Genomic DNA, 26,107 nt, shown 5'->3' on the forward strand with positions numbered 1-26,107 from the left:
ACAATGCAGTCAGTTCTATTATTAGTAAAGGGTGAGTGCGCTAATATTCTTCCAGTGAATCAACCATGATAGAGATGTCTTCTGCCTTCCACCGAGAAACTGCATTGAATCGAGGCATTAATGAAGAACTAATGATGACTGCGATAAATGGTGACATATAAGCTTAACTGATCTCTGACCTGTGTGTTTGTGCACATATTCCATTTCTGGCGCATGCATTTGTTTTGAACATTGGGTCTAGTACTTCAGTAACCACATTTGGCAGAAAAGTCACTGAGCAGCAAAACCAAGGCAGTGTGAAGTAACAAAAGTTCACATAAATGGCATAGATTTGAATGAAAAGACTACATTTATTTGGCAAGAGGTTGCAGTCCATTGATGGCTGAAATCTCCCAATAGGTGGAACACCATAACATTTACGGTGGAAGCATGTACAGAATCATAGTTTGGCAAATAGAAACTGAAAGCAACGGGCCTGGTTACAGAGGTTTTGGGGATTCCAAGTGGTATCTCACCAAGGACAGTTTACAAATATACACGCGCCCTCTCAGATCAAAAGATTACTGTTCAATCAGGTCCTTATCCAGAGTCTTCCAGCCCATCTTTATGGCTTTGTGTCCATGTTACCCTTGAAATTTCATTGAAAAAAAGCCCCTTCTTGTGGTGTGGAATCCCTGACCCTAGACCTTATAATATTGTAGCTCTTATTAAAAAGGCTTCAGAGTACTGTGGCACTTCAGATAGATTGTGTTTTTCACATCTCACCACCGAAAGAAAAAAGAAAACAACACTGGAGGGATCAAAGGGTTAAATCGGCACATTATATAATACCATACAGTATTTGTGATTGCTCAAAGCCATCTGACCTGATGTCCTTGCCTTGTAAATAGATATTAAAGTCACTGTTTCTACAGTCCTTCGAAGCACTCTCTCTCCACCACGGTAAACAAGTGAGTGCCGAAAAAGAAATGTCATGATTTCACACTGAGCGAAATAATCACTGTGTTTACAAATGAGGATCCACTCAATAATTTCATGTGATTCATAAAAGTGCTGGAGTCGAGTGTGTGGATCGTTACTCGGTGTGTTACCCCTAAGTGGCCCTCAGAGTAAATCCACTTAGAACAATCAGTCAGCCGAGAGACGCCGGGGAGGCAAGGCAAGGCAAGGCTACAAGTGGTTGTTCTTGGAGAGGTACGCAATAAGGGCCACCGCCACGCCCACATAGATGCCAGTCCCGATGGTGATGGAGAGCACGGCCAGAAAGAGAGCCCGTCTGGAGCTGGAGCTGGCCTGGTGAAAGTCCCCTTTGGTCACTGCCTTGTTCGTCTGACAATGAAAAGAGAGAGAAAGAGAGAGAGAGATGCATCAGTGTATGCCGAGTTAGAGCAGACAAGCAGAGAATATTATCAGGGTAAAAGAGAGGGAGAAGCCAATGATGAGGGAGAAAGAGAAAGGGGAGAAAACAGGGTGTAGAAATTATTAATTGGCCGCTCTCCAGCAGCTGACTGACAGGGGAGATCTGCTAGAGAGTGGTTGCATAAATAATTAGAGTGCCATGATTCAGTTCTCTCCTAAGGGCTCCCGAGCCTTTGAAGTTCAGGAAATGTTGCCAAGATTAACGACAGTGTTTTTCCTTTCTCTCTCTTTCTCTCTCTCTCTCTCTTTTTGATGAATTCATTTATGTCTCAATACCCTGCCACCATGTTGTTTTTTCTTCTCCTCTTCATTGGCAGTTGTCTCTTTCTGACCTCTCTGAACAAAATAAACAAAATTTCTCCTATTTATTTGATCTATTATGTAACGGTCCGAGAGAAAAGCCAGGCTGTCCCTCTGTAGCCTTTTGGCTTACATCTTTTGGCCAAGCAAACAGCCATCAAACAGGCCGCAGCACACTAAGCCTGACCTGATGATGTTAATTATCAGACTCTAGCTCTAATCTATCAGGCAATCATATTAGGTAAAGCCAACATAGTTGCATCACGAGGGATGTGAAAGCTGATTACTGTGGGCTTGCAGGGCTAAGATCATAAAATCTCAAATCAGAATGGTCTCTGGGTCAGGGGAAGAAAAAGTGGACACAAGAGGATTACATTTTTTTCCCTGTTTCACAAATGGAAATCCTATGATTTTTGATCTCCAGCCCCGTTCAACCACCCCCTTTAACTTTTTACCTCTATAGAAAGGTCCATATCATCGAAAACTGATTTGCAAAATTTGTAAATAAATTTGGAATTAGTGTATTAGTATGTGAATACTGTCAGAAAGCCCATACAATTCACTCCCCAGTCCATACAGTCCATATGTGGTAAACAAACTGCAATGTCACGAAAAAAATGCATTTACATATATCCGTATATTCAGCCTACAGCAGTTTAGCCCATCCCATTCATGATGAAAGACTGTTTCAGTCAAACTGCCTTTTAAATGAGGCACAATGCAGGGCAGCCAGTCATGAACAGAGCACATTTACAGATATCAGTCTTCAAAAACAGCCTAATTAATTCTAAGGGATAAAAGGAGGTTAGAAAATGTCATAAAATACATAAAATACATAAAACCACATAAAAACAAAAATTAAATACAAGAAAAATGTAGAATATTGGCCCCAAGTTCACCATCCCAGTCCACACACTGTATAAGCTGCAAAAACACCCTTTTTTGAAGTCTTTGTTTTTGTGATGTCACAAAAACACAGTTTACATATATCTACCTTAATTCTACATCAGAATAGCTCCACCTATTTATGCTGAAGGTATAAGGAGTGTTGAAGCCAAGGCTGTTTTTGGAATGAGGCCCAATACAGGGCAGCCAATCGGAACAGAGTGTATTTACATATGTCATTTGCATTTCGGGCACAACAAAAAGAACCTGTTGAAAATGGTCATGTAAAAATAAATTACAACTGTTTTTGATCCATAAATCCTCATAAATGTCATGAGTGAACCTCTGGATAAAAATCAAATACAGAAATGTAGGATATGGTCCCTTTAAATTAATCAACCTCTCAGTAAATATTGGCAAGGAGATCCCATTTAAAAACTGCGAGTTTCACCATCATTACCACCTGCTGTAATTTCATCTGCAGAGCCTGCCTTAAAGTGAGCGGACTGAGGAGAACGAAATGTCACGCAGGGTAATTTAGGACACTTTCACAACACTAGAGAATTTCTCTTTTGCTTAATAGAGGAGTTTTAAACGTACTTTTTCTCTCTCTATCTTTCTTTCTTCCAAACGCACATACACACGCTTGTTCTCTCTCTCAAGGGAGCCCCAGTTTCTCTCTGCAACACGCTGAGGGCATATTGCACAGCGAGGAAGAGGCGGGCTGAGTCAGTGAGAGAGCACACTGAAAAAAGTGGAAACAAGAGGAGAAAACGCTGGAAAAAGAAGCCGACACTCAAGTCCACCTTCATAAAGATAATTGGTCCACTAATTGTCCCTCCTTCCGGAAAGTTTTGTTCAGCCGTGCGTGCTGGTGTGAAAGTGGTCAATGACAGGTGGGCCACTGAAATATTCATGCGTTTTCCCTGTTGGGTCCCACGAGACAACCACAAGCATATCAGTACAGCTTATAGAGCATTGCAACAACCACTGGATCCTCAGTTCAAAATACCAGTGTGAAGATGTCCACATTACTGTGTTTACAAACAGAATCAGGGTCAGCGAGTAAAAGTAATTAAAGCGTATGACTTGCAGCACATTTTTGGGTGCGAAACATCTAATTGACTCATTTGTGTTTAAAAGTCTCCACATTGAAGTGATTCTTGTTGCAGAATTTTAAAATAAATACTATAAGTTGTGCAAAATGAATAAAATTTGCAGAGCCCCAACCCCTTTGCCCTCGGATAGTACATGATGACGCCTTGTCAAGTCCTGTGCAGCTGGGGGCAATGGAAGCAATCACAGCACTCCACCCGGCTGCTTTTTGCTCACTTCATCGCCCACCATGCCATCAATGCTGGCGTAAGCGTCACTCATACATGCTGGGGCCCTGCCTCTGCCGCAGGTGACTGACCTGACCTGAATGATGGTCGCCTTCCAGCCATTTGATGTGCCTCTCTCCGCATGCATGAGCACGCCTGGACGCAGTGTGGGGATATTGGCGAGCCTGTGATGGGTTAATGCTGCATTCAACCCACAGCCCCCAGCCTCTGGCCTCGAGCCTTCCCACGCCAGTCTCGTCATTGGGCCTTCCCACGTCAGCCTCACCATCCAGCCTCGCCAGGCCATCCTCCTTGTGAAACCTTGCAGCACTAGCGCTGTCTCTGCCATCACAGTCATGTGCTCTTCAGTTTGTGGAACCACCATGCCTCACCACTTGACTGGGGGGTGCTAACACACTTCTGACACCAATGTAGCATCAGCATAGAGTAAGACACAGGGAAGGCCATGATTCCACCACAGGAAGTGCTCTTAAACACCAGGGTAGAAAGACATACAAAGCACTGAACTCACAGTGAAGGTCAACACTAGCCACAGGCTTCACCCTGACGGTGGACCAACCCCTAACACCAAACACACTCGCTGACCCAGAACAACACAAATAACACACAAACACATACCTTTAACTGACAAACAACATAAACAACATTTAAGTTCTTTTCCGGAGGGCACGCTTCTTGGTGTGGCCATCAGCATGGTCACGCCTCACAACCTGTCTAGAGGCCAGCGCCAGTCAGCAGCGGGTCACTACAGTATTTTATATTGCCTCCGCCTTTCTTCACGATCTGTTTCAGTGAAATGTGGCTCAGCTTCGCCCCAGGAATAGAGGCTGTGAGCAAGATTCATTGCTTATGGGCGCCCTCTCTGCTGGAGTAGCCTGTGGTTCTCCTCAGTAACTCCGACCTCCACATATTACTAGAGCACTGGAGATCCCAACAATAAAACACTGATATTTTCTAATAAGCCATCATATTCCATAATGTGATTAATTTGAATAACAACCAAACATTATGCATAAAATAGGGATTTATACAAGACTAATTATAGCGTTATATATAGTTATAGAGTTATTATATTTTACAACACAAAGATTAAATAGTATAGTGACTAATGCCATGGCTTTGTTCAGGGAGGATGGGTTCCACTTTTGAGTCTTGGTTCCTCTTAAGGTTTCTTTCTCTTAGGGAGTTTTCCTTTCCATTGGCGATGCTCATGGGGGCGCGGACCTGGATTTTTTTCTGTAAAGCTGATTGTGACAGCGCCTGTTGTAAAAAGCGCTATATAAATACACTTTGACTTGACTTGACACACCGGTGGCCAAGGTTCGAATCCCTGCTTAGGTAGTACCGTTAATGCCTTTTAACACTACGCTTGGTTTTATCTGAAAGATGATTATTATTACACTGATTGTCTCTATAAGTGGCATAGCAGTATGTTGTAAATGCTGTGAATTATGTTTAATTCATGTTCATGTTGCTTTTTTTCCTCTTAAGCCCCTGCCACTCCAAAATGTCTGCACAATCTGTGTCTGTTAAAGCTTTTTCTGTAAGATCCTGTGTTCTGGCTGCTTTGTCATTCACCAAAATCCCAACCAAGTATGAAGGTGATCTCAGTCTGGGTTAGTGTGTGTTGGGGGAATGATTTTTAATTGTGAGCTTTGTAATTAATTCATTCTGAAAATGCAATCCATTTCACCTTCGGTGGAGTGTGCAGTAATTAAGAGGATGGGAACCTGAGGGTTGCAGCCAAGGTTGTAGAACGAGAGTGAGCTGTGTGCCAAAGTGTAAGCGACGCACACGTGACTTTATGCTGACGGTTCGTGGCCACTTCCTTTGTTAGGGTGTCTGAAAAGAAAGAACAAGCAGCGAGTACTTGTTTTGCCCTTTTGTGTGCAATTAGGGGGTAATGGTGGTCTTTTCCTTATGACAGACAGAGGATTTAAAGGACCTATGTCACTGGAAAATTAGAGCATTTTCTTCCACTTTATAAAATAAGCCCGTTTTTGAATTCAGTCCTTTTGTGATGTAATGAATACCAACTAATTTAGACCCTGTTTACACCTGGCCATTTCATGTGGATTGTGACCTGATGAGATTTTAAACACATGCATTTGCACTTCTTAATCAAAAGCATCTCCAGTTAGTCAGACTGAAATCTCTCTCTATTCAAAAAATGGTTGGTGCCCCTAAAATAACCAATTTTTATGTGCGTCATTCATTTCCTTGCACCGGCTTTACACTGATATGTACCAGAAGGCTGATCTTTGATGCTTTATTTTTACTAGCTTGTGCAACTAAAGGCTACTGGATCACATTTAGAGGAGAAACTGGTCTGCTTTTTGTATGAGACACAATACGGTACAATCTGAACAGAGATCATTTAAACATATCGGCCTTAAGGGCACAGAAACAAAAAAGCCTGTTTAATTCTGAGGTTGTAAAATGGTCATGTTAAAATGAAATGGGACTGTTTTTGGTGCAAAACAGTCCTAATTAATTGTTGCAAAACCACACAAACATTGTAAGGGGAAAACAAAAAAGCTGTAAAATGGTCGTGTAAAAATGAATTAGGACTGTTTTTTTGTGCATAAAACCCCACAAATGTTGTAAGTGGACCTCAAAAAATCTACCAAAAATCCTGCAGAATATGGGCTGTTTAAATTCGTGATGATGCACAGTGGAGCTTAATGGTCGACTTGTGTATCTTCATTTTTCACTCAGCATCCGGGGGCATATAGCATCTGCGAGGGGGTGGGAGGGGCAGACCTCATCCTTTCTATTACTGAGGAGGTGATGTAATAAAACTCTCAGCGATATTATCATGATGCATTATTTGAAAAGCAAACAAGCAAACAATCCAGCAGGCCATCCCGGAAGCCTCGCTGGTACACAGACGCCTCACTCGTAGTCTTTTTGTAGCTTCACAATACAAACCCAGTCAAGAAGATTTGTGTAATGCCTTCTGCCAGGGCATAAATTTTAGCCCTTGAACCCAAGAGGCAGGCCAGCAAGTCGTTATCTCTGGCTCCGTGATCCATTTATTTCCCTGGCATATCGCTCAAACGTTCCTGACTCTGGAAACACCACATAATTCGCTCGGGGACCACGACTGTGCTGGTTTCGGTGGCATCCTCAGCTCATGACCAGGCATGAGAAATCAATTTACATCCCAACATTTCTGCCTTTCAGGGACGAGGCTGAAGAGCAAGATTTAGAACCAAAACCCAATCATATGCAAATGTAAAATTCAGGCTGCAACATTTAAGATTTATTGACTCCTGTCCTGACTAACCTGGACTGACACAGAAGAGCATTCCTCACAGACAAAAGTAAGATTTATACCGTGTTGCTTGGTGCACCATCGTGAGGCGAATGTAAAAAGACAAAACCTCTCAAAAATACTGACAGAAAATCCTGCATGTGAGCTTGTAGCTGACAGTTAGGAGGGTTCGGAAAGCTAAACAAAAGGAATAATCTCCTTAAGGAGGGATAAAACTGCTCCACCGATATGTAAAAGGAATTATTTGTTATCCTCGTAGAGAGAGAAAAAAAATGACAGTTGCTCTCAGTAATAGGATTTCTCTCCATATATTATGGATTGCATTTTTCTCTGCTTTTGAACTCTTGTTATTGAAAAGGCCCAGAGGTGACATTTCGACACAGCGGAAACTTGGGTCTGATTCTCTTGCGATGAGTGCCGTTTGGTGGACCCCCCAAATATGCCTCCCCTAATGAAGGATTCGCGCAAACACAGTGCATTCTCCACTCACTTTCCACCATGCAAACCCTGCAAAAAGGGGAGATAATAACTACAGACAGTGTCAGGACACATTGAGGCCAGGCAACAAAATACTGTTAATCTAAGCTTAATGTTATCATCTCATAAAAGCTCCAAAGCATTCACATTAGCATGCGCGCATGCACACATTTTATGTGACTGTATAGTTTGTTCAGCTTTTACTGATTGCTAGTGGCATTTCATACAAAATATGTAAGCGCAATGTATTCTGCATGCCTGTCAAATAATAGGTCAGCACTGCTATAAATACACTGTCCAGTAAAACAAAGCAAACAGTGAATATCTATCAGAATCATTCGCAGGATAGATCTGTAAAAACCTGCTATGTGTTTATCTGTATATGGTGGATCAAGGATGGTGGATTGTTTTTTCTATACACAAATCTATTCTACTGAATGGGTTCACAGAGTTAAAAGCACATTTCAGCTTAGACTTCAGACTAAAATCCCTTTGCTTTAAATGACCCTATACCTTCATTATGTTTGATTATTAAAACAAATGATGGAACATTCGGTTTATCACTGTCAAAACAATATTAACACCCCCAAACCTTTACCAAATATATCAGTAATGACTGTTTCGGTAGTGACAATTTTATCTAATTTTGAGCAGAACGCAAAAATGTTAGCCAGTACATGACTAGCAAACACAGCTTTGAATGGTTGTACACACAAAAAATCATCATATTTTTCATTAAAACACAAAAAAATTGCAGAAAATGTTTCGGTACTGACAGTTCTTAATGTCACACACTGATTTTCAGACTTTGGGACACATTTACTTCAAAACAATGGGATCTAACTGCTCAACATGTGGTCATGAAGGACAGGGATGCAGTCTCACTTCCTGCTCTAAAATGCAGGGGCTTGGCTAAAATAAAGTTCCACCTATGGACTCTATGTTTCAGTACTGACATGAAAATGTAGGACAGCATATTTTGAATACTTTTTTTCATCTAAAAATGAAACTCATGATAAATCTAAATCTTTCCACCTCACTTTAAAAGAAAATGTAAAAATCTTTTAAAAACCATTGAAAAAAATTGCAAGTATTATTTTCACTTGTGCAAATTTGAAGGTTAGGGTCTGGGACAGACAGTTCCCAATAGAAAGCACCCTATAAATGTTGATATTGTACATATTTAACCTATTTCTATCTTAAATAATGCATTGCGTTTAAACAGATTATACCACTATTTCGGTAGAATGGTCCATGTTTCGAATCAGGCAGGCCTAGTGAGCTAAGGTTGAGAGTTTAATATGAACTGTGGAATAAAGCTCTCTCACACAGCCTTTTTCTCAGCAAAGATTCAATTAAAGCAATCACAGTCACACAATAGCGGCACATGAATTGGGGTTTTATTAAAAAACTGTTGATTTCTTTCCCCTGCTGCTAATGTGGACACTTGCTATGCAAACATGATTAACAATCCTATTGTTCTGCCCAGCTGAGAAACTGTACTTAGTAATTACTGCTGCACTTTATGCATGCCTAATTAACATCGAATCAAAGCAAAGCTAATTAACAATGACGCAACGGTGCAGTTGAAGATACAGGGGAAAAGATAAAATGAAAATGAAAACGATTTTGCCATGAAAAGGGCAAAATGCACTTCAAGGATCCATCAAGCAGTCACTTCAGTGCACCTCCAGCATTTAACATGAGCTTGCATCAGATTGTATCACTGCAGTCTTACAGAACAATTTTGCATGGTGGTCCAGCATCACTACAAGCTTTTGCATACAGATACAGGTCTGTCATGATCACAAAATTTCAGCTGATGATTAATTGTCATGTAAATAACTGCATAACAGTGTTATTGTCTTTTTTTTCATTTGGTGCAACCATTAAAGTACAAGCCTAAAGTGGCCAAATTGGCTGATTAACTATCTAGTATCTTAGTAGCTTCCAACTGACAACAGAAACAGCTCAGCTCAAATAAACAAACATTACTCGCTGTCGCCCTCTAAAGGTGTTATTAACGAACATCAAATAAACACACATTACTCATCACCGCTCTCTAAAGCTGCTATTATCAAACATCAAGTAAACAAACGTTACTGACCGCTGCCTCTAAAAGTGTCATCAAACATCAAATAAACAAACATTACTCACTGCCGCCCTCTAAAGGTGTTATTGACAAACATCAAATAAACAGATCATTGCTGTCAAGACAAAACCTCATATCTCCTTTATTGTCATTTTTCATTTTTTGACATAATTTAAAAACACAATCTGCCATTTACAGTGTATAAAATTTCATGGTGAACGGACCAACAGAAATGGTGCAAAATTACTTGGAATTAATAATTTCTCCATTAACCCCTTAAAATCCCAAGCTTATTCGATACTAAGGCTAATTATTCAATAACAACAGGGACTTCAATGCAACCTGAGCTATTCTTAGGTTAGAATTGTTCTAACCTAAACTTTAGGCCCACTGGTGTGCCCTGGCCTTTTAAGGGGTTAACTTTCTTTAAAGGTTAAGAGGTTTTTTCCTTCTCTTGTAAAGTTACCTTTTTGGAGAACAAGGTTTTGTCCTGACAGTGACGAAATGTTACTCACTGCTGCCCTCTAAAGGGTTTATTAATCAACATCAAAAAAAAACAAACATTACTCACTGCTGCACCTCTAAACATGTTAACAAACATCAAAAAAACAAACATTACTCACTGCTGCCCTCTAAAGGTGTTATTGCACCAGTAAAAAGTTCAAGCTTAATTTTAAGCTCGAACTTTATTGCAACATCAATATATGCTTGTGAAAGCTAACAACTGTGGAAATAACTGTGGTCGGCTCAAATAATTGCAATCAGGCGATTATGTAAGAACTGTGACAGGCCTACATATAAAAATATGATGAAACAGAACAGCTGGATAAATAAGAGCACGAGAAACACCCACGGACTTAAATAGACATATACAGTGTATACGTTAGATTGACATGTCCACCTATTGTCCAGGGAAGGTATTTATTCACAGCTTACGCCTTATAAGGCCCGCTCTCGCACTCTTACGAGCCAAAATATTACATAAAGAGCTTACCCCATTTGTGTTAGAGCACGCTCTAAAAGCAATGAATCAGATTATGCACACAGGCTTAGCAAAAACAGATTGTTGCAGTTCAATTTCAGGACATAGGAGGAACGGCATTTGCAAGGCCTCTTTCTCCTGAACTCAGTAATTGCTCAGAGGCACCCCATCTCCAGAAATGTGCACTCATGATCCATAGGCATAACACTACAGAAACATATTTGACGACATGTGTGACATTTATGTTAACAAGTGCCATTTCGCTCAAGCTAATTAGATTTCTGGGGTGACATAAAATGTCTAGTGAGACTTTTTCATTTTTTTGCTAGAAGAAGAGGGAGTTTGGGCAGAGAATCTAGACTGATAGGAGGTATATTCCTAGCGGATCATAGCTATTAAAGTAGAAGGACACAGTGGGCATATAGCTCAGAAACGAAATAGACCTTGCATTGTAGTAATGGACCTCCCAATGCAGGTGAGGTTGTGGCATAAAAATACATAGGTGTTAAGGCTGTTTGAGTGCAGTGGGAGCAGAATGAGATAAAATGGTTCAGGTACACTCTTAAAAAAAGATGGCTCTTTAAGGGTTCTTTAGTGAAGAAAATGGTTCTATATAGAACCATGAAGACTCAAAGAACATGATTAAAGCGTTCTTTGCACCGTGAAAGCCTTCTTCAAAAAGGGTTCTGCTATTGTTACGATGTCAAGCTTGTAACAATAGGAGAACCATTTTGGTGCTATATAGAACCCTTTTCAAAAAGCTTCTATATAGAACCATCTACAGCACATTCTCCATCAATCTGAAGAACACTTCCATGATGCAGAGAACCGTTTGATCATGCAAAGTGTTCTTGGAGTGTTCATGGTTCTTTGTAGAACCATTTTCCTTCCTAAAGAACCCTTGAGGAACCATCTTTTTTAAGTGTGTAGTTGTCAGGGAATCCTGTTGATATTCTGAGCAAAACCTGTTAGAGGAAGAGAAGAACAGACTGCCTAAATAAAACATCCATCTGTCTCCTTGTTTTCCATGATGTTTTAAAATGTCCTTGCTGAAAATAGGCTCAAAGTAAAGTGATTTCACTCCTCAATGTGTAAGACAGCCCTTTAAGTAACACCTGCTGAGTAATGCTCTGGTTAAAGAGGAACTCCACTTCATTTCTGCATAATTCAATCATTGAGATGTGAACACAGTAATTTACAGTGGTTTGATGTGAAATGGTTAATTGTAGAGAAACTTATTAACTCAGATTTTACAGTCGTGGTGATAGGAACCAGACGTTGTAATGTTTACACTTCAAATATAGGCATTTTATTCTCTATCCAAACTGACCAGTGAACCAATATATAGCTAAGTTTTTATCTGTAATGTTGATAATGGTTAAATAGTTATAAATCTAAAAATTTTGCCTCATAGCGCCCTGCATGTAACCCCCCCCATCATGAATGCTTTTAAAACAGGCAACGATGGGTACACTTACAAACCCCATCAGTGCCTAGAATGTATTAATTAGGAGGAATACACTGTAGGAAGGATATGATGATGACAAAAAGCTCTAATGCTGGAAAGATCTGTATTTGTTACAGAAACTCTTCCATGTCATGGGTTTACGAAATGACTATTACCTTTTACTAGTTAATTATTCATTTCATTCCCAGAGGCTTCACAAGGCAACAGTGGACGGAAAACATGGGGGGTGGTGTGGTTTGAAGAGAAAAAAGACTACATAAGATAAAAGGTACCCTTGAAATCCTGATTTGATGGCCCATTTGTCATTATAGTTTGCTTTCTACTGATTGCTTTGTGATTCCTAAAAGGACACAATTAATGAAATCCTTAAAAAAAAACAGCGGAAACCAATTATAAGCTGAGTGACCTTTTAAGCCTCTCTTGAGACACTGAAATCAAGTTGAAAGCCTGTTACCCAAAGTGTGATTCATTCTGAAGTCTGTTTGAGGTCCTACCTTTGACAGAAGAGATGTTAAGCACCAGGGATGGAAATGGCCAAGTTTTACTGGAGGAACCATTGGGTTTTTTGGGGTTTTGTGTTTTAATTTGCCGCAAAAAGCATCTTAAACTACCTGATTCTGGTGCATTTTCACTGCATATTTTTACAAAAAAAACTAAATATTTACCTAGCTCACAATGAATGGCTGACATTAGCCGGTTCGCTAGTTGGGTATCAGTCATTATGCTACCTTATATTCAGTTGCATTAACTAACATGCTAAATTGTACATTAGTGGACAACTGAGCCGACTGAATGAAATTTTCAGCTGTAAACACACAAATCATCAAATAATATTAATCACGTTGACTATTATTGTGATATCAATTTCGAAACAATAGAAGAACACAGAACCACTTTCAATATACAACACTTTTTAATCAATCTGAAAAAACATTTAGGCATGAAATGGTTCTATACAGAACTCATGGTTCTTAATAGAACCATTCTCTTTACTACAGGACACTTGAACAAGCATCTTTTTAAAGAGTGTAACATATCAAAATAAATGCCACCAAGGTTTGAAGAAAATTAGAAAGTGAAGCACCACTTTTATTATCGATTGTGGGGCTTCTTGGCTGCCTTAATGTTCCAAACACACAGTCCACTGAAAGTCATTACCGTGGACACTGGGTAGGCAGACTCTGCTGCAGCACCGTGACTTTCTATTGGCTGAATGGGCTGTAGATTGAACTTCAGATGCATTCAACAGAACAGATGCTTTGCTTAATGCACTCACTTTAGAACAGAGTAAAACAGTTACACAGGGTTTCCTCATAAAAATAGTTACGTGTTAGTTAGGTTTTCAAGATCTGAGTCAGAACACCATTCTGTCTCAACTCTTGAAATGGGGTTTTGGTGCATTCAAACATGTTAAGCACCCATAAAATAGCTTTCTAGAGCACACGTTCTTGCAAAAAAAGCCCACCAGCCTTTACCTATGAGATTTAACCTTTAACAAAAAGTCAACATTATGTAACCACGCTTAATTTGTCCATTGATTTAAATCTGCTGTCTATTCTCATAGCGTCTCTTATCAGTCAAACAGAAATAACCCTTTTTGCTTTTCTGTTTTCTGCCAAAATCAAAGACGGCATTAAAGTGGGTGAATAGAGCACCTTTCCATAATGGAGGCTGGCATTATGCATCAATTCAAAATGTTAAACAAATGTAAATACTGTAGGGCATTGTTGCGCACAGTCATGTAGCTTGAGGAGGGGGCGCCTACTAAAACCTCACAAAAATGACTCCGGGGGCTCGTTCTGTTTTCACTCTGACATGTGACGAGGCTTTGTAGTGGGGGTTTTAGGGAATTGATTTTGGCGTGGGCTTAGTTGCTAGCGCCAGACTGGGGAGAGCTTTTTTCTTTCCTTTCAGATGGAGAATTAGAGAGCTGTAGGTGTTAAGTCGTGATGTGCAGAATGACAGAGAGCAGAGTGTGTGTGTGTGTGTGTGTGAGACAGAGAGAGTAGTAGGCTAGTCAAAAAGTCAGGCCAATCTACCGTAATGAAAACTTAGTAATAGAGTCACATACAAATGCAGTCACCAACTAGTAACTAGTGACATTTTTGACTGAGCACAACTTAACGTGAGTTTGGCATTTGACAGCTATCTGCCATCTGGGCTTTTTTGCAAAATAAACATCCTTTCATCCTTAAAATTAAATTTTGAGTGTTTTCAGTTACTGAATTGTATGTATGAGTTACAGAATTCATACCTATATTATTTTATATCACATCACTTTACTATTTTTCAAACAGCTCTGTATTTTCTGACCGTATTTTCTCATTTGTAAAGCACTTTGATTGACAGCAGTGTATGGAAGGTGCTATATAAATAAACTTTTCTTGCCTTTCAGCTGAACAGTTTACATGGTGGGCACTTGAAACAAAGTTTACGGTTTCTTTACATGTACTGTGCAGAAGTTAAAGACCACTCTTTATTTATTTAATTTCCAGTCAATACAGCCTTTAGGTACAAGTTATTCATTTTCCAGCGACAGGAAAAAGAGCAGAAGCCTCCAATACTCAGTCACATACATTTTTTCAGCATTTCCATATTTAGTGTGACCTTTTGCCTTTATTACAGCTTCCATTCTTTTTGAGACACTTGCTTTTGTTTTGTTTTTTTGTTTTGTTGTTTTGTTTTTTGTTTTTGTTTTTTGTTGTTTGGATATTTTTCCTCACCTCCAAAGTTCAGTCTTAGAAGCTGGTTAAATTTTCTGCTTCTCATGATCCAAGTAATCCCTCTGGACTCTGGGGTGGTCAGTCCATTGTTCAGCTTCTTTGTTTGATGTGTCCGTCTCCTTTTCTCAGTGAGGTTCTTCTTGACAGCTACACATCCTTTCAGACCCATAGCGCTGAGTTGTCTTCTCACAGTGGAAAGATGGACAGGAACACCTGTGGATGTTTTCAGATCTGGAGCAGCTTGATTTTCTTCTCTCTCTCAAAGATGAAAGCTTTAAGTGCTGTTTATCTGATGGGGGCAGTTTTGATGGTCTTGTGTTTATGTTTACTTGACTTTCCCCTTTTATATGCAAGTGGATTATCTTATATTGAGTCTCCAGAAACATGTACTGAAAAATGAATAGATTGTATTTAATAAATGAAGGATGGTCTTTTTTGTACAGTAGTGTATGTATATGAATCTTGCACCATACACTATATTCCTAATTTATTTGTTTTTAGGCAATATGATGAAATATAATGGAAGAGAGCATCAAATATTCCACCCTGTCACTTCTCTGTGTTGTTTGGCACTAAAAATTAAAATGCTTACTGAGGTGGGAAAATCTATTTTTCTAGTACGATACATATGTAATTGAAACTATGGTGGACAAAAAGGTGTGTTTGACATAAAATGTGTTATGAGCATGTTCATTTGACACTGATCTTGTGGAATGACTCAGAATCAGAAGTTTGTAAGATGCTGTTCTTTTCTTTTTGGATCCTTTTGGTTTGAATAAAATGCTGAAGCTCCAAAGAGGAGTGAGCAACAGTAAAGCAGTCCAGTAGGTGAACCAACACAACAATGAAATTAAACCCAAACAAGAAAATTAGGAACCAAATGGAATTAAGTAAAAAGTAGATTATGTTTCTCACTGATCTACTTGAGTAGAAGTAAAACTGATGTTATTTCAAAATATTAAGGCAACTACAAACCCATCAAATTATTACTTGAGTCTATGGATGTCTGTGTTACTTTATATGTGTGGTAGAACTCATACCTGGCCAAGAAGGCCTGATTCTAATGTATGTGACTGAGTAAATGGAGCTAATTACTCCCTACGTCTGGAGACAAGCAAATAAAATGTGTATACCAACTAATCAAATATAGTAAGGGGAATTTTCTGTACATTTAATTTTCACTGAAAAATCACTTTAAAAGCAGCAGCAGAATTTATAAAATGTAAAATTATAATATGATTTTTTTTCGTGCTTCTGCTGTGTGCAGTCTTCTTGCGAGGCAAATAACCCCTTCTTCTCTCTTTGTGGGGTTTTTGCAATTTCATTCTGCACTCGAGAGTCCAACACAGAGGACCAAAAACTCATTCGGCTCAGCAGCACACAGTAGTCGCCTTTATTGAATGGCGTAATGTGTCTGTGAAATTCCCTACGCTTCTCGAGCCCTGCAGCGTTTAAGAGTGCGACAGTGATGGTGCGCTGATGCACTTTTGTCTGCCGTTATTGTCACACAGTCATCCTGGGATGGAGTTATCGTCTTTTCCCTGTAAGTGCAAGCCGCACTGACTGCTCAAACTTCTCAAAGCCATGACGCATGCATTTATCTGCATGCAATTACAGGAACACACAAGATTCTCTAAGGATTCCATGTTTGCGGCCACTGCTTCTAAATTAAGCATTAAAAATCTTATCACTGTTGTTTTGCTGTATAATTGCTTCACATCATTATTTATGTGTAATGAAATCACTAATTATTAGAGATGAACCAATACTCATATTTTTAATGCATATATCTGCAGAAACCAATGCTGATACATAAACATTTATAAAATTTAGAAATTAGGACTAAATCTATCTGTATTAGCATTACAGAGAGAGAAATGTACCATTCATTTCTGTAGGGTTACAAAGGCAGTAAAATGAATTAAAACTTCTAGCCCACAGTCACCAAAACATTCTGCTCTTTCATAGTACAATATATATGTCATCAAATATTGCTTTGAAATATCTTTCAAATCTAAACATCTGTTTGATGCTGATTATTTTATTTAGTGACACTTTATTTTGAGTGGTCCTTTTCAGGTAAAATAAACACTCAACAGACTCTCCGTAACATATCAGTGATGTAGCAGCAGTGAATACATTCAGTAACTGTGTAAATAAAGTTTGTTTAAAATCTGTTGAATTCAGTTGTTTTTCTATTTATTTGGTGTCCAAGTTCATATTTGTGGATGTTAACCTGAGAGGAACTGAACATGTAACTGATCTCATACAGACAATTAACATCCTCAACAAGTTATAGACACACCATTCTGTAACTGGAGTTTCACTGGATTATGTTTTGGGTTGAGATTTAGGTTAGGTTTAGGATTAGGGCCAGAGTTTGGATTAGGATTAGTGCCAGGGTGAGGGTTAGGATTAGGCTTTGGGTTGAGGTTTAGGTTAGGGTTAGGGTTAGGGCCAGGGTTTGGGTGAGGTTTTGCTTAAATGGAAGTAACATATAAAGTCTACTTCATGTAACATATCGACAACACATCTACTTAATGTGAGTAATGTATAAACAGAACATCTGCAAGATATTTACCTCAGTGTATCCAGATGCTGCACTACTGTTACTTCACTGATATGTTACTGATACTCTGTTAAGAGTTTATTAATCATCTACAAAGAACCACTACAAATAAAGTGTTACTTTTATTTTAAAAGTTATCTGCAAGTACTGATATGATTTAAATATTAGCGTCTATTGACACTGGACTGTATGACCACATAATCATATCACGGTAAATTAAAATTTCTTAGAGTTTCGTTATGTATCACAGTATATAATTTTTTTAGATAGAACCATGTTTGAAGCTTAAATAAACCTACTTTTTGGGGTTTTAACAACCAAAGTAAATCAGAACTACATTTGTTATGCATAATAGTAAAATAAAAAATATATAATAGTAAAATAAAAAAATGAACAAAATATAGATTAACCTATGTCAGTATTGCTTTCACTAGCACTGTGGGCCTACCAAAAACAGTGCTAAATGTTGTTTCAGATTTTTGTTCCAATTTCCTGTTCCACCTTAAATGGAGCAGCAGTTACATTCTGACACTTGTACAGGTGCCTGAATGTAACTGCTGCACCATTTAAGACTTTTAAGGTGGAACGGAAATTCAAATAGCAAGGCTTCATCTTAGTCTAATACCTCAAGTCATTTGTCTCAAATGTGCATCCCATAAACTCATACCTCCGACTGTCAGACACTGCTGGAATTAAGAAAATATTACAGTCATTCATGCTTCAGCACCAACTGGTCCACAGCTTCTTTTGTGCATAAGGCCCTGACCATGGCACCATCTGATGCATCTAACCAAATTAGGCAGCTTCTCAGGAGGTATGAGAGAAAACAGAAGCACAGCAGGTGGTCTGGTGTCCATGTTAGGCTAAGGCTAACCCCAAAAGATCAGCCATTACTTTATGTCCACTGCCTTAAAAACAAAATGATGCAGGCTAGACAGCGGGAGGGGACTGAGGGTCTGTTGTGTTTCTGTTTTTATTTGACACGCGACTGAAACATCCCTGACTCAGCCACTCAGCTAAACGGGATAACGTTAGCATGGTTTGCACCATTTGTACGTCATGTTATCTGTGCTTATTTGTGTCATAATGGTTATGACAAACTCATACTTGAGAAAGAATTGCATTGGTTTACCGGATGAACCAGTATACCTCCCACTACTAATCATCCATCCCTATTAATCATGTAGTTAGTTGCGTAATGTATTACATTTATGTGCAGTTTTGCATTGCAGTTTCTGTTTTTTAACAGAAAAAAAAAGACAAAACATGGCAAAAATATAAAGGATGGATTTTCTTCCTGCAAAACAATAACCTTTCATCAAATTACAATAAAAATATCACCTCAAAAACACAAATGCTGTATTGACTAAAAGGTTACAGTCTGCACTTTCAACAGAATGTCTCTGCTTGTTTCAATGAGTTATGGGTAAGAAATCATATCAAGATAATGAATGAAATATTCACAAGATTTAAAGATGCTGCAGTGTCCCAATAGTGAGGAATCTGGCATGTACCACCAATATAGTAGCATATAACCCCTTTGATATTACTGGAGAGGGTGAATTAGATTACGAGGAGCAGGTGGTTGAGAGCTTTTTACCTCGTGAGACAGGTAGAAGGCGGCGATGCCGAGGGGCCAGAAGCAGCACAGCATGGAGAAGACGCTGAGGCCCAGGTGGTCTCGCGGCGGCATCATAAGGAAGTTGTCCTCACTCTCCGAGTCACTCGAGTACTCGCTCTGCAGAAAGAATACACATGCAGGAAATGCTCACCATCAAGGACAAGGTCTGTCCATTTTGAGTTTCTCGTTCTGAGCCGAAGAAAATGACTAGCTGGTTGAAAGAGTGCCTATCTGCAATATCTGGCCAAATGATGTACGCTATCTTTTCTCCTATTTCTGACTCTGATGGGTCGACATTGAGGTGAAGTCATCAGCTTTGTAAGCTGAGAATCACACGGCACAGCTTTCCAGCCCAATTTCGGGCCGTGAATTGTTTTTGTGTTTTTGCCCTGGCGAAGGCGCATTTGTGACTCCAGCATTTCAAGATCTGTTTTCCGAGAACTGTTTATTCCACCATGCTACACGGAGCTATCTGTGTTATTGCCCAAAGTATATCAAATTCAAATTTGCAATATCACTCCTCCAGAACAATAGCGTAATTGGCCATTCAAATGACAGCAGCTGCCAGACTAATTGAAAAGTATGATTCTGGATAAAAGGAAAGATAATCTATTTTTGAATATGAGCGTAATCTACTTTGAGAATGACTGTCACCGAATGTCCTGAAAGCCCTTGTCATAAAGACTTGTCATAAGCAATATCAGAAATTTGCATACTGTATTGGAGCTCTGAATGTTAATGAAACATGATTTGGAGGCACAGATGGACCAACAAAGAAAAGATTGTGCCTGACGTTAGTGAACGACACTGACTCTTAATGTGATATTGTGTTATTGTCAGTGGTCAAACTGCATAAAAATGGGTGGCGGGTTCAAACCAACAGAGTGGAAGTGGGGGTGCTCCAGTTACATTAAAGTATGTATAAAAAACATCTTAAAAGGCCTGTATTTTTCTCCTCTTTTATTTTTTCTTTGAGGCCCAATTATGATGTTTGTGTGGGTTCACATGACCATTTTCCAACCTCTCTTTATCCCTTAGAATTAAACAGGCTGTTTTTGTTACTGGACCTTTATTCTTTATCCTCATTGCCCTGTATTGTACCTCATTCAAAAAGGCTGAAACACTTCTTATGACTTTAGAGTGAATGGGGGGAGTCTATGCTGCAGGCTGGATAGGCGGATATATGTAAATGAATTGGTTTTCGTGGCATCACAAAAACAATGAACTCAAATGGGATGTTTTTTGCAGCTTAGTTAACAGAGTTTGGATACTAAATAAAACTCCTTAGTTTAAAGGGCCTTTATCATGGGAAAACAAATTTTCTTTGTTTTTTTTAAATAAAGGAGTTTTTAAACATTATTAACGGTACAATATGTACTGTGCACTCCCCAGTCCATACAGGCCATATATGGAAAATAAACTGCAAAAACAGCTTGTTTTGAGTTCATTGTTTCTGTGATGTCACAAGAAGCAACTCATTTACATATATCCGCCTCTTCGGTTATGAGGAGTGCTTCAGAGTGTTTTTTGAAAGAGGCACAATACACAGCAACCAACCATCACAGAGCTCATTTACACATATCAGTCTTAAAAACAGAGTAATAAAATCTGCCTGCTTGATTTTACACACTGATGGTTCTTTGGTAAAGAAAATGGTTCTATATAGAGCCATGAACACTGAAGGAACCCTTTGCATGATTAAAGGGTCCTTTGCATCGTGAAGTTGTTTTTCAGATTGATGGAGAATGTGCTGTATGGTCCTATATAGAACCTTTTTGAACAAGGTTCTATGTAGCACCAAAAAGAGTTCTTCCGTTGTTACAAGCTTAACATCATAACAATAACAGAAACCTTTTTAGTGCTATATAGAACCATTTTCAAAAAAGGTATATAGAACCATCTACAGGACATTCTCCATCAATCTCAAGAATAACTTTGCGATGCAAAGAGCCCTTTAATCATGCAATGGGTTCCTTTATTGTTCATAGTTCTATATAGAACCATTTATTTACTAAAGAACCCTTGAAGAACCATTATTTTAAGGGTGTAAGGGATTAAGAGAGGTTGGAAATGGTGATGTAAAAACAAATCATGACCATCAAACCACAGTAATGTTAGAAGTGGACCTAATAAAAACACAATACAAGGAAAGGCAAGATATGAGCGAGTAAATTTGGTTTTCCATGATAAGGGCCCTTTAAGTGACAATGACATTAATCCAATGGGAATGGGAAAGAGGGTGGCGGTTATACAAGAGGGCTGATTTTTGTCACTTTTCTGATGTCATCCCTTCTCAGTTCAAGCCGCTGTTGTTATATATACATCTGCGAACTCCAGATGGCACGTTCACCTTGCCGCATGTATGGAAAGGCACAAACAGCTTGAATGACCTCCTTCTCATGCCACCAATTTGCACCTAGATGGCCTTCTGCATATGTTTACAGACAAGAATGTAGTTCAACTCACTTGCTACACAAAATTCTCTCTCTCTCTCTCTCCCTCTGTCCCTTCCTGGCTTATACAATACCCTGCAATGGCATCCTGCAATCGTTCTGAGCCTCATGTGTCATGGCAACATACATCTTTTTTTAATAGACTCTGTCCCCCTACAATGTATAATGGAAACTCTGCTGCAACGGTGTAGGTGTTGCAGAGGAAGAGAGACCGAAGCCCAGCACCAGTGTGGGGGTTTTTTACACACACACAATGGAACATGCATCAGTGAGACAGGAAATCAAAGGCAAACAAATCATATTTACATATTCAAAATCAAATTTACATTTTGTTTTCTTTAACCTCTATGAGTAAATCCCTTAAGCTTGTTACAGTAGATGAATATCTAAAGGCAGTGTTTTGCATGTACATGAACAGCAGCGTCACTCAGTCTGCAGCCCAAATGAGGAGATGACAGATAACGGCCTGTAATAGGCTAACAGAGTATTTAATGAATCTTAATCATCATTAGAAAGATTATGGACAGGGGGTCAGTAAGAGGCCAGTGATTCGCTCACACAGCTTACTGGAATGTATACATCATTTAGAGGTTCCTAAATGGATGCTGGCTTGGACATAAGGTTTAACGAAAAACCTTTGAATGCGACAGAACCATTACATTTCTGGAAGTTCTTTAAATTTTAAAAAGTTCTCACAAATTTCATGTACAAAAGAGTCTATGTGAATCATTATATATGTGGCATTTTCCTTCCATACTGTGCGTCTGAGTGAAACAAAGTATCAGGGAGGGTCTCTGAGCTAGCTGAGCACTTCTATGCTAGGTGGGGGTGATGTCAGGGGAAGGTGATGATACATGATATTATTTAGTAAACATGACATCAGTTAATACTATTTTTTCTCACCTGCTGCTGCACAATGACATAATTAAAACTCAGAAGGCATTTTAGATGCAGGTGAAAAGTCTTTACTTGAAAGATTATTTTCAAAATTTTTGTCTTTTATGATGTAATGAATGCTTAATATGACCAGGGACGTGGTGATTTGACTTTAATTTGCTTAAAGAACAAGCCTCTTTCTTCAGGCTCCCTACTCAAAATTGTGCTAAGGAAAGAAAATCAATTGAGGTATTTTTGATTGACATCAATAAAATAATTAATTCTGTTATCACCTGAAATAAGACTCTGTTATCTCTCTGTGTTTGAAACATTGTGATTCTGTGATGAGCTGCTAGCGAGCAACGAGTGGTGAAAGGAAAACGGTGAGAACCCCCGATGTGAAAATGATTCACACCTCTCCAAACGACAGCCGAGCCAAGATAAAATGGCAGCACAGCTACAGCTTTTGATATCAAAAAATTGTGAGCAACTGACAACATAAAAAAATATATTAAAAGACAATAAAACACCAAATTGACTTGTTTGCTTACCTTTAAAAACAACAATCTAGTTTGCTTCCAGGTTCATACACACTATCATCAAAACACTATTGAAGGAAAAACTGCATAGTTTAACTGATGGAGCTCCAGAACAGAGAGAAATTGCATGTTAGGGCACTTGTAAAAGGGTTATGGTAACAAGAGTGGTTCTTCTATGGCTTCACTCCAAAGAACGTTTTTTTGACACTTTTAGAGTTTGCTTGCTCAACTCTAGCGATAAGTTTCATGCCAACACAGTAAAAAGTAAGCAGACCTAACATAGCAGTATATCGTCTATAGTGACCCCTTCTTTTGTTGGCTTCTTATGCAGGATCCCTGTGACATAAACTGCCAGTCTACATATGAACAGGTGAAAATAAAATAAAAACGAGAATGATTTCATCACTGATGCCCAGCTATGTTTCTTGAACAAGCCTCTGCAGATGTTTTCTGACATCATTTTATAAAAACTGGACTGGAAGATGACACGTAGGCCTAGCAAACCGCCAAATCGTATTCCGGGCAGCGTGTCATGAAGAGGAATGAGAGGGAAGAAGTAACGCTGCTACAGATTGAGGAGTGCGTCTGCATAATAGGCAAGTCAAGTGCTCCATTAATTGGATCCAAAAATGAACTTCAAAAGTACGTTTTTATTGAAAGGTCAGAACACGCCCTAAATGGTTAAGATAATTAGAGCGACATGGTGGCCTTTCAGTGTGGGCAGGGACAATAGACTTCCCTCTGTCCCTCTAACAATGCCGCGCTGAGCACCCCAATACAACTCATTCAGAGGGAGGTTCATGAGGGCTGTTAAGCTTGGTACGTGAAAATAATGAGAGAATATGTTATCTAAATCATTCAAGACACTCAGAGAGCTTTGAAGTAAATTACAGTGCGGTGTTTTTACTAGACAGTGTAATGAGATTTCTATTCACTACATTATAAAAGTAATTCATCTGTCTGTGAAAGTGGAGTTTTGGGGAAGTATGAAATTTATGTTGTGAGCCATTTAACACAAGGACAGAGCTCAGTGTATTCATGTGCATTCAAAAGACTCAACGATAATGTGAGAAAAATGTTATCTTATTTTTCAACCTGTTTATACCTGAACATTTAAAGCAGGTGTAATGTATAGTAATTTTGGTCCTACAAAGGATATATGGTCAAGACTTGCCCTGGCCTTTGGAGGGCCATAAGCAGGGTCATTTCCCCACCCCAAAGACAGTGTAATCAGAATTGCGATGGACTTGATGCAACTACAACACAAATCACCTGTATATACTCCAATCTTGAATTGTATGGCTGATATGAAACACACAGGCTGGTGGGTAGGCCTGACAGATGCATCTGATGTGTATGCACTTCAGGCAAAGCATTCAGAGTTATAGCAACAGCATTCAAATGCAGTACACATGTACTCACATTGTTTTTATCATAAAATCACAACAAAGATCAGATAAAATACAAATAAATAGACAGGTTGCCAATTGCATGTTGAGCAGAAAATACAGGCTGATTCTCATCCTGGCTGATTCTGATGAAGCACCCCTGGTATGTACATTCACAAACAGCTTTTTGATCTATTACATTTGCTGAATATGGAAATATCACTGCTGTCTAAATATAGGTACACCTAGATACCTAGACATGTTGGGTTAGCTCTGAACTAAAAATAAAAACAAAAAAAGCAACCTTCCCTGAGGCTGAGCCAGTTTGCTATATAGCATTATGGTAATACGTTATTTGAAGATCATTAAGTAATGGCTTCATCAAACATTTATAATACGTACATAACTAGCTCATAATTCACACACAGACACTTACTCTATAAGCATTGTAATGTCATTATATTGATAAAGGATGTCATTAATCATCAGGGCTATTTCATTGTACATTTCTGATTAATTTAACCATTAAGATATAAACAAAATCATTCAGAGTGGTTTGATGTGAAATGCTCCATTCTAGAGAAAGTAACCAAGTTAGAATCATTGATGGTGATAGGAACCAGACTTCTAAAGAGTTTAATGCCTTAAAAGGCTCCCTAACAGTTATTACATTAAATTGTTATAAACATGCTGCCAGTTTTACGATAGTTTTAAGATAAGCTTTTGGTCAAAAATGTATTTTTGAATTCCATTCATTGATGGAGAGGTGATGCAGGGCACTGTGTGGCAAAATAGTCCACAAAGAAAACTTCTATATGTGTGCGTGTGTTGTAGACATCGCAACCCCTGGTTCCTATCACCACCACTGTAAAGACCATCAGAGTCACTAGATTTCTCGGCAGTGCATCACTTCACATCAACCACTCTGTTTGTCTTTGTTTACATCTCAGTGTTTAAACTATGCAGACATTTTAAAAAATGGGTGGAATTTCCCTTTAAGCCAACAAAGTTCACCACACGAAGACTTCATCAGTCCTTCATACACCATGTTCGTATATAATTGTAGGTTGATTTAAATGAAGACATTACTGATTGAGCTCTGCGGCAGGCACACCTGCGTGTTTCCCCCCTCTCCGAGCATTACTGTCACCTCACACGGATCTGCAGAACTGAGCCGACGAATCAGAACAGGTGGCCCAGCCAGGCGGGCAGCAGCAGGAAACTGGCCGTCCAGACTGCCACTCCACTCACAACCCTTCCAACAACCGCCAACCCTCATAACACACACACTCGCACACACTCACAGCCAGTCATGTGGAAAGAACCCAAGAAACGTGCTCTGTAAATTCATCATTTGACTCGATGGTGTGAAATGAATGACCATGAATTACAAATCACTTTTCAGGATAAAAATAAATAAATAAACCAGGTGAAAAAATAGTGGTGTTTCAATAAAGCACATAATGTATATACATACAGTCACATAATGTATATACATACAGTATTGTGCAAAAGTCAGATACCACTTTTTATGTAATCAGTATTTGGTCAAAAACGGCACTTAAGTAGAGGAAAAAAAGCAGATTTAAGAGAAAATGACACAGAATCCTTAACAACTGAATATAATATATATTTTTTCAGTATTTAGTGTGTCCACTCTTTGCCTTTATTAGGGCTTGCATTCTTTTCAGCAGA

General features: G+C 38.9%; 1 protein-coding gene across 1 annotated transcript in view; it reads right to left on the minus strand.

Annotated features, from left to right (window-relative positions):
- Nucleotides 1-330: 330 nt before the first annotated feature.
- The window catches only part of LOC118810183 (synapse differentiation-inducing gene protein 1), a 32,778-nt gene continuing 7,001 nt past the window's right edge, over nucleotides 331-26,107 (minus strand). Inside the window, 2 exon segments of the mRNA XM_036573756.1 lie at nucleotides 331-1,329; nucleotides 19,136-19,273. Coding sequence (XP_036429649.1) covers nucleotides 1,171-1,329; nucleotides 19,136-19,273 — 297 coding nt within the window. The 3' untranslated portion in view covers nucleotides 331-1,170.

The sequence above is a fragment of the Colossoma macropomum genome, unplaced genomic scaffold, assembly GCF_904425465.1.
Source record: "Colossoma macropomum unplaced genomic scaffold, Colossoma_macropomum, whole genome shotgun sequence".
NCBI classification, from domain to species: Eukaryota; Metazoa; Chordata; class Actinopteri; order Characiformes; family Serrasalmidae; genus Colossoma; species Colossoma macropomum.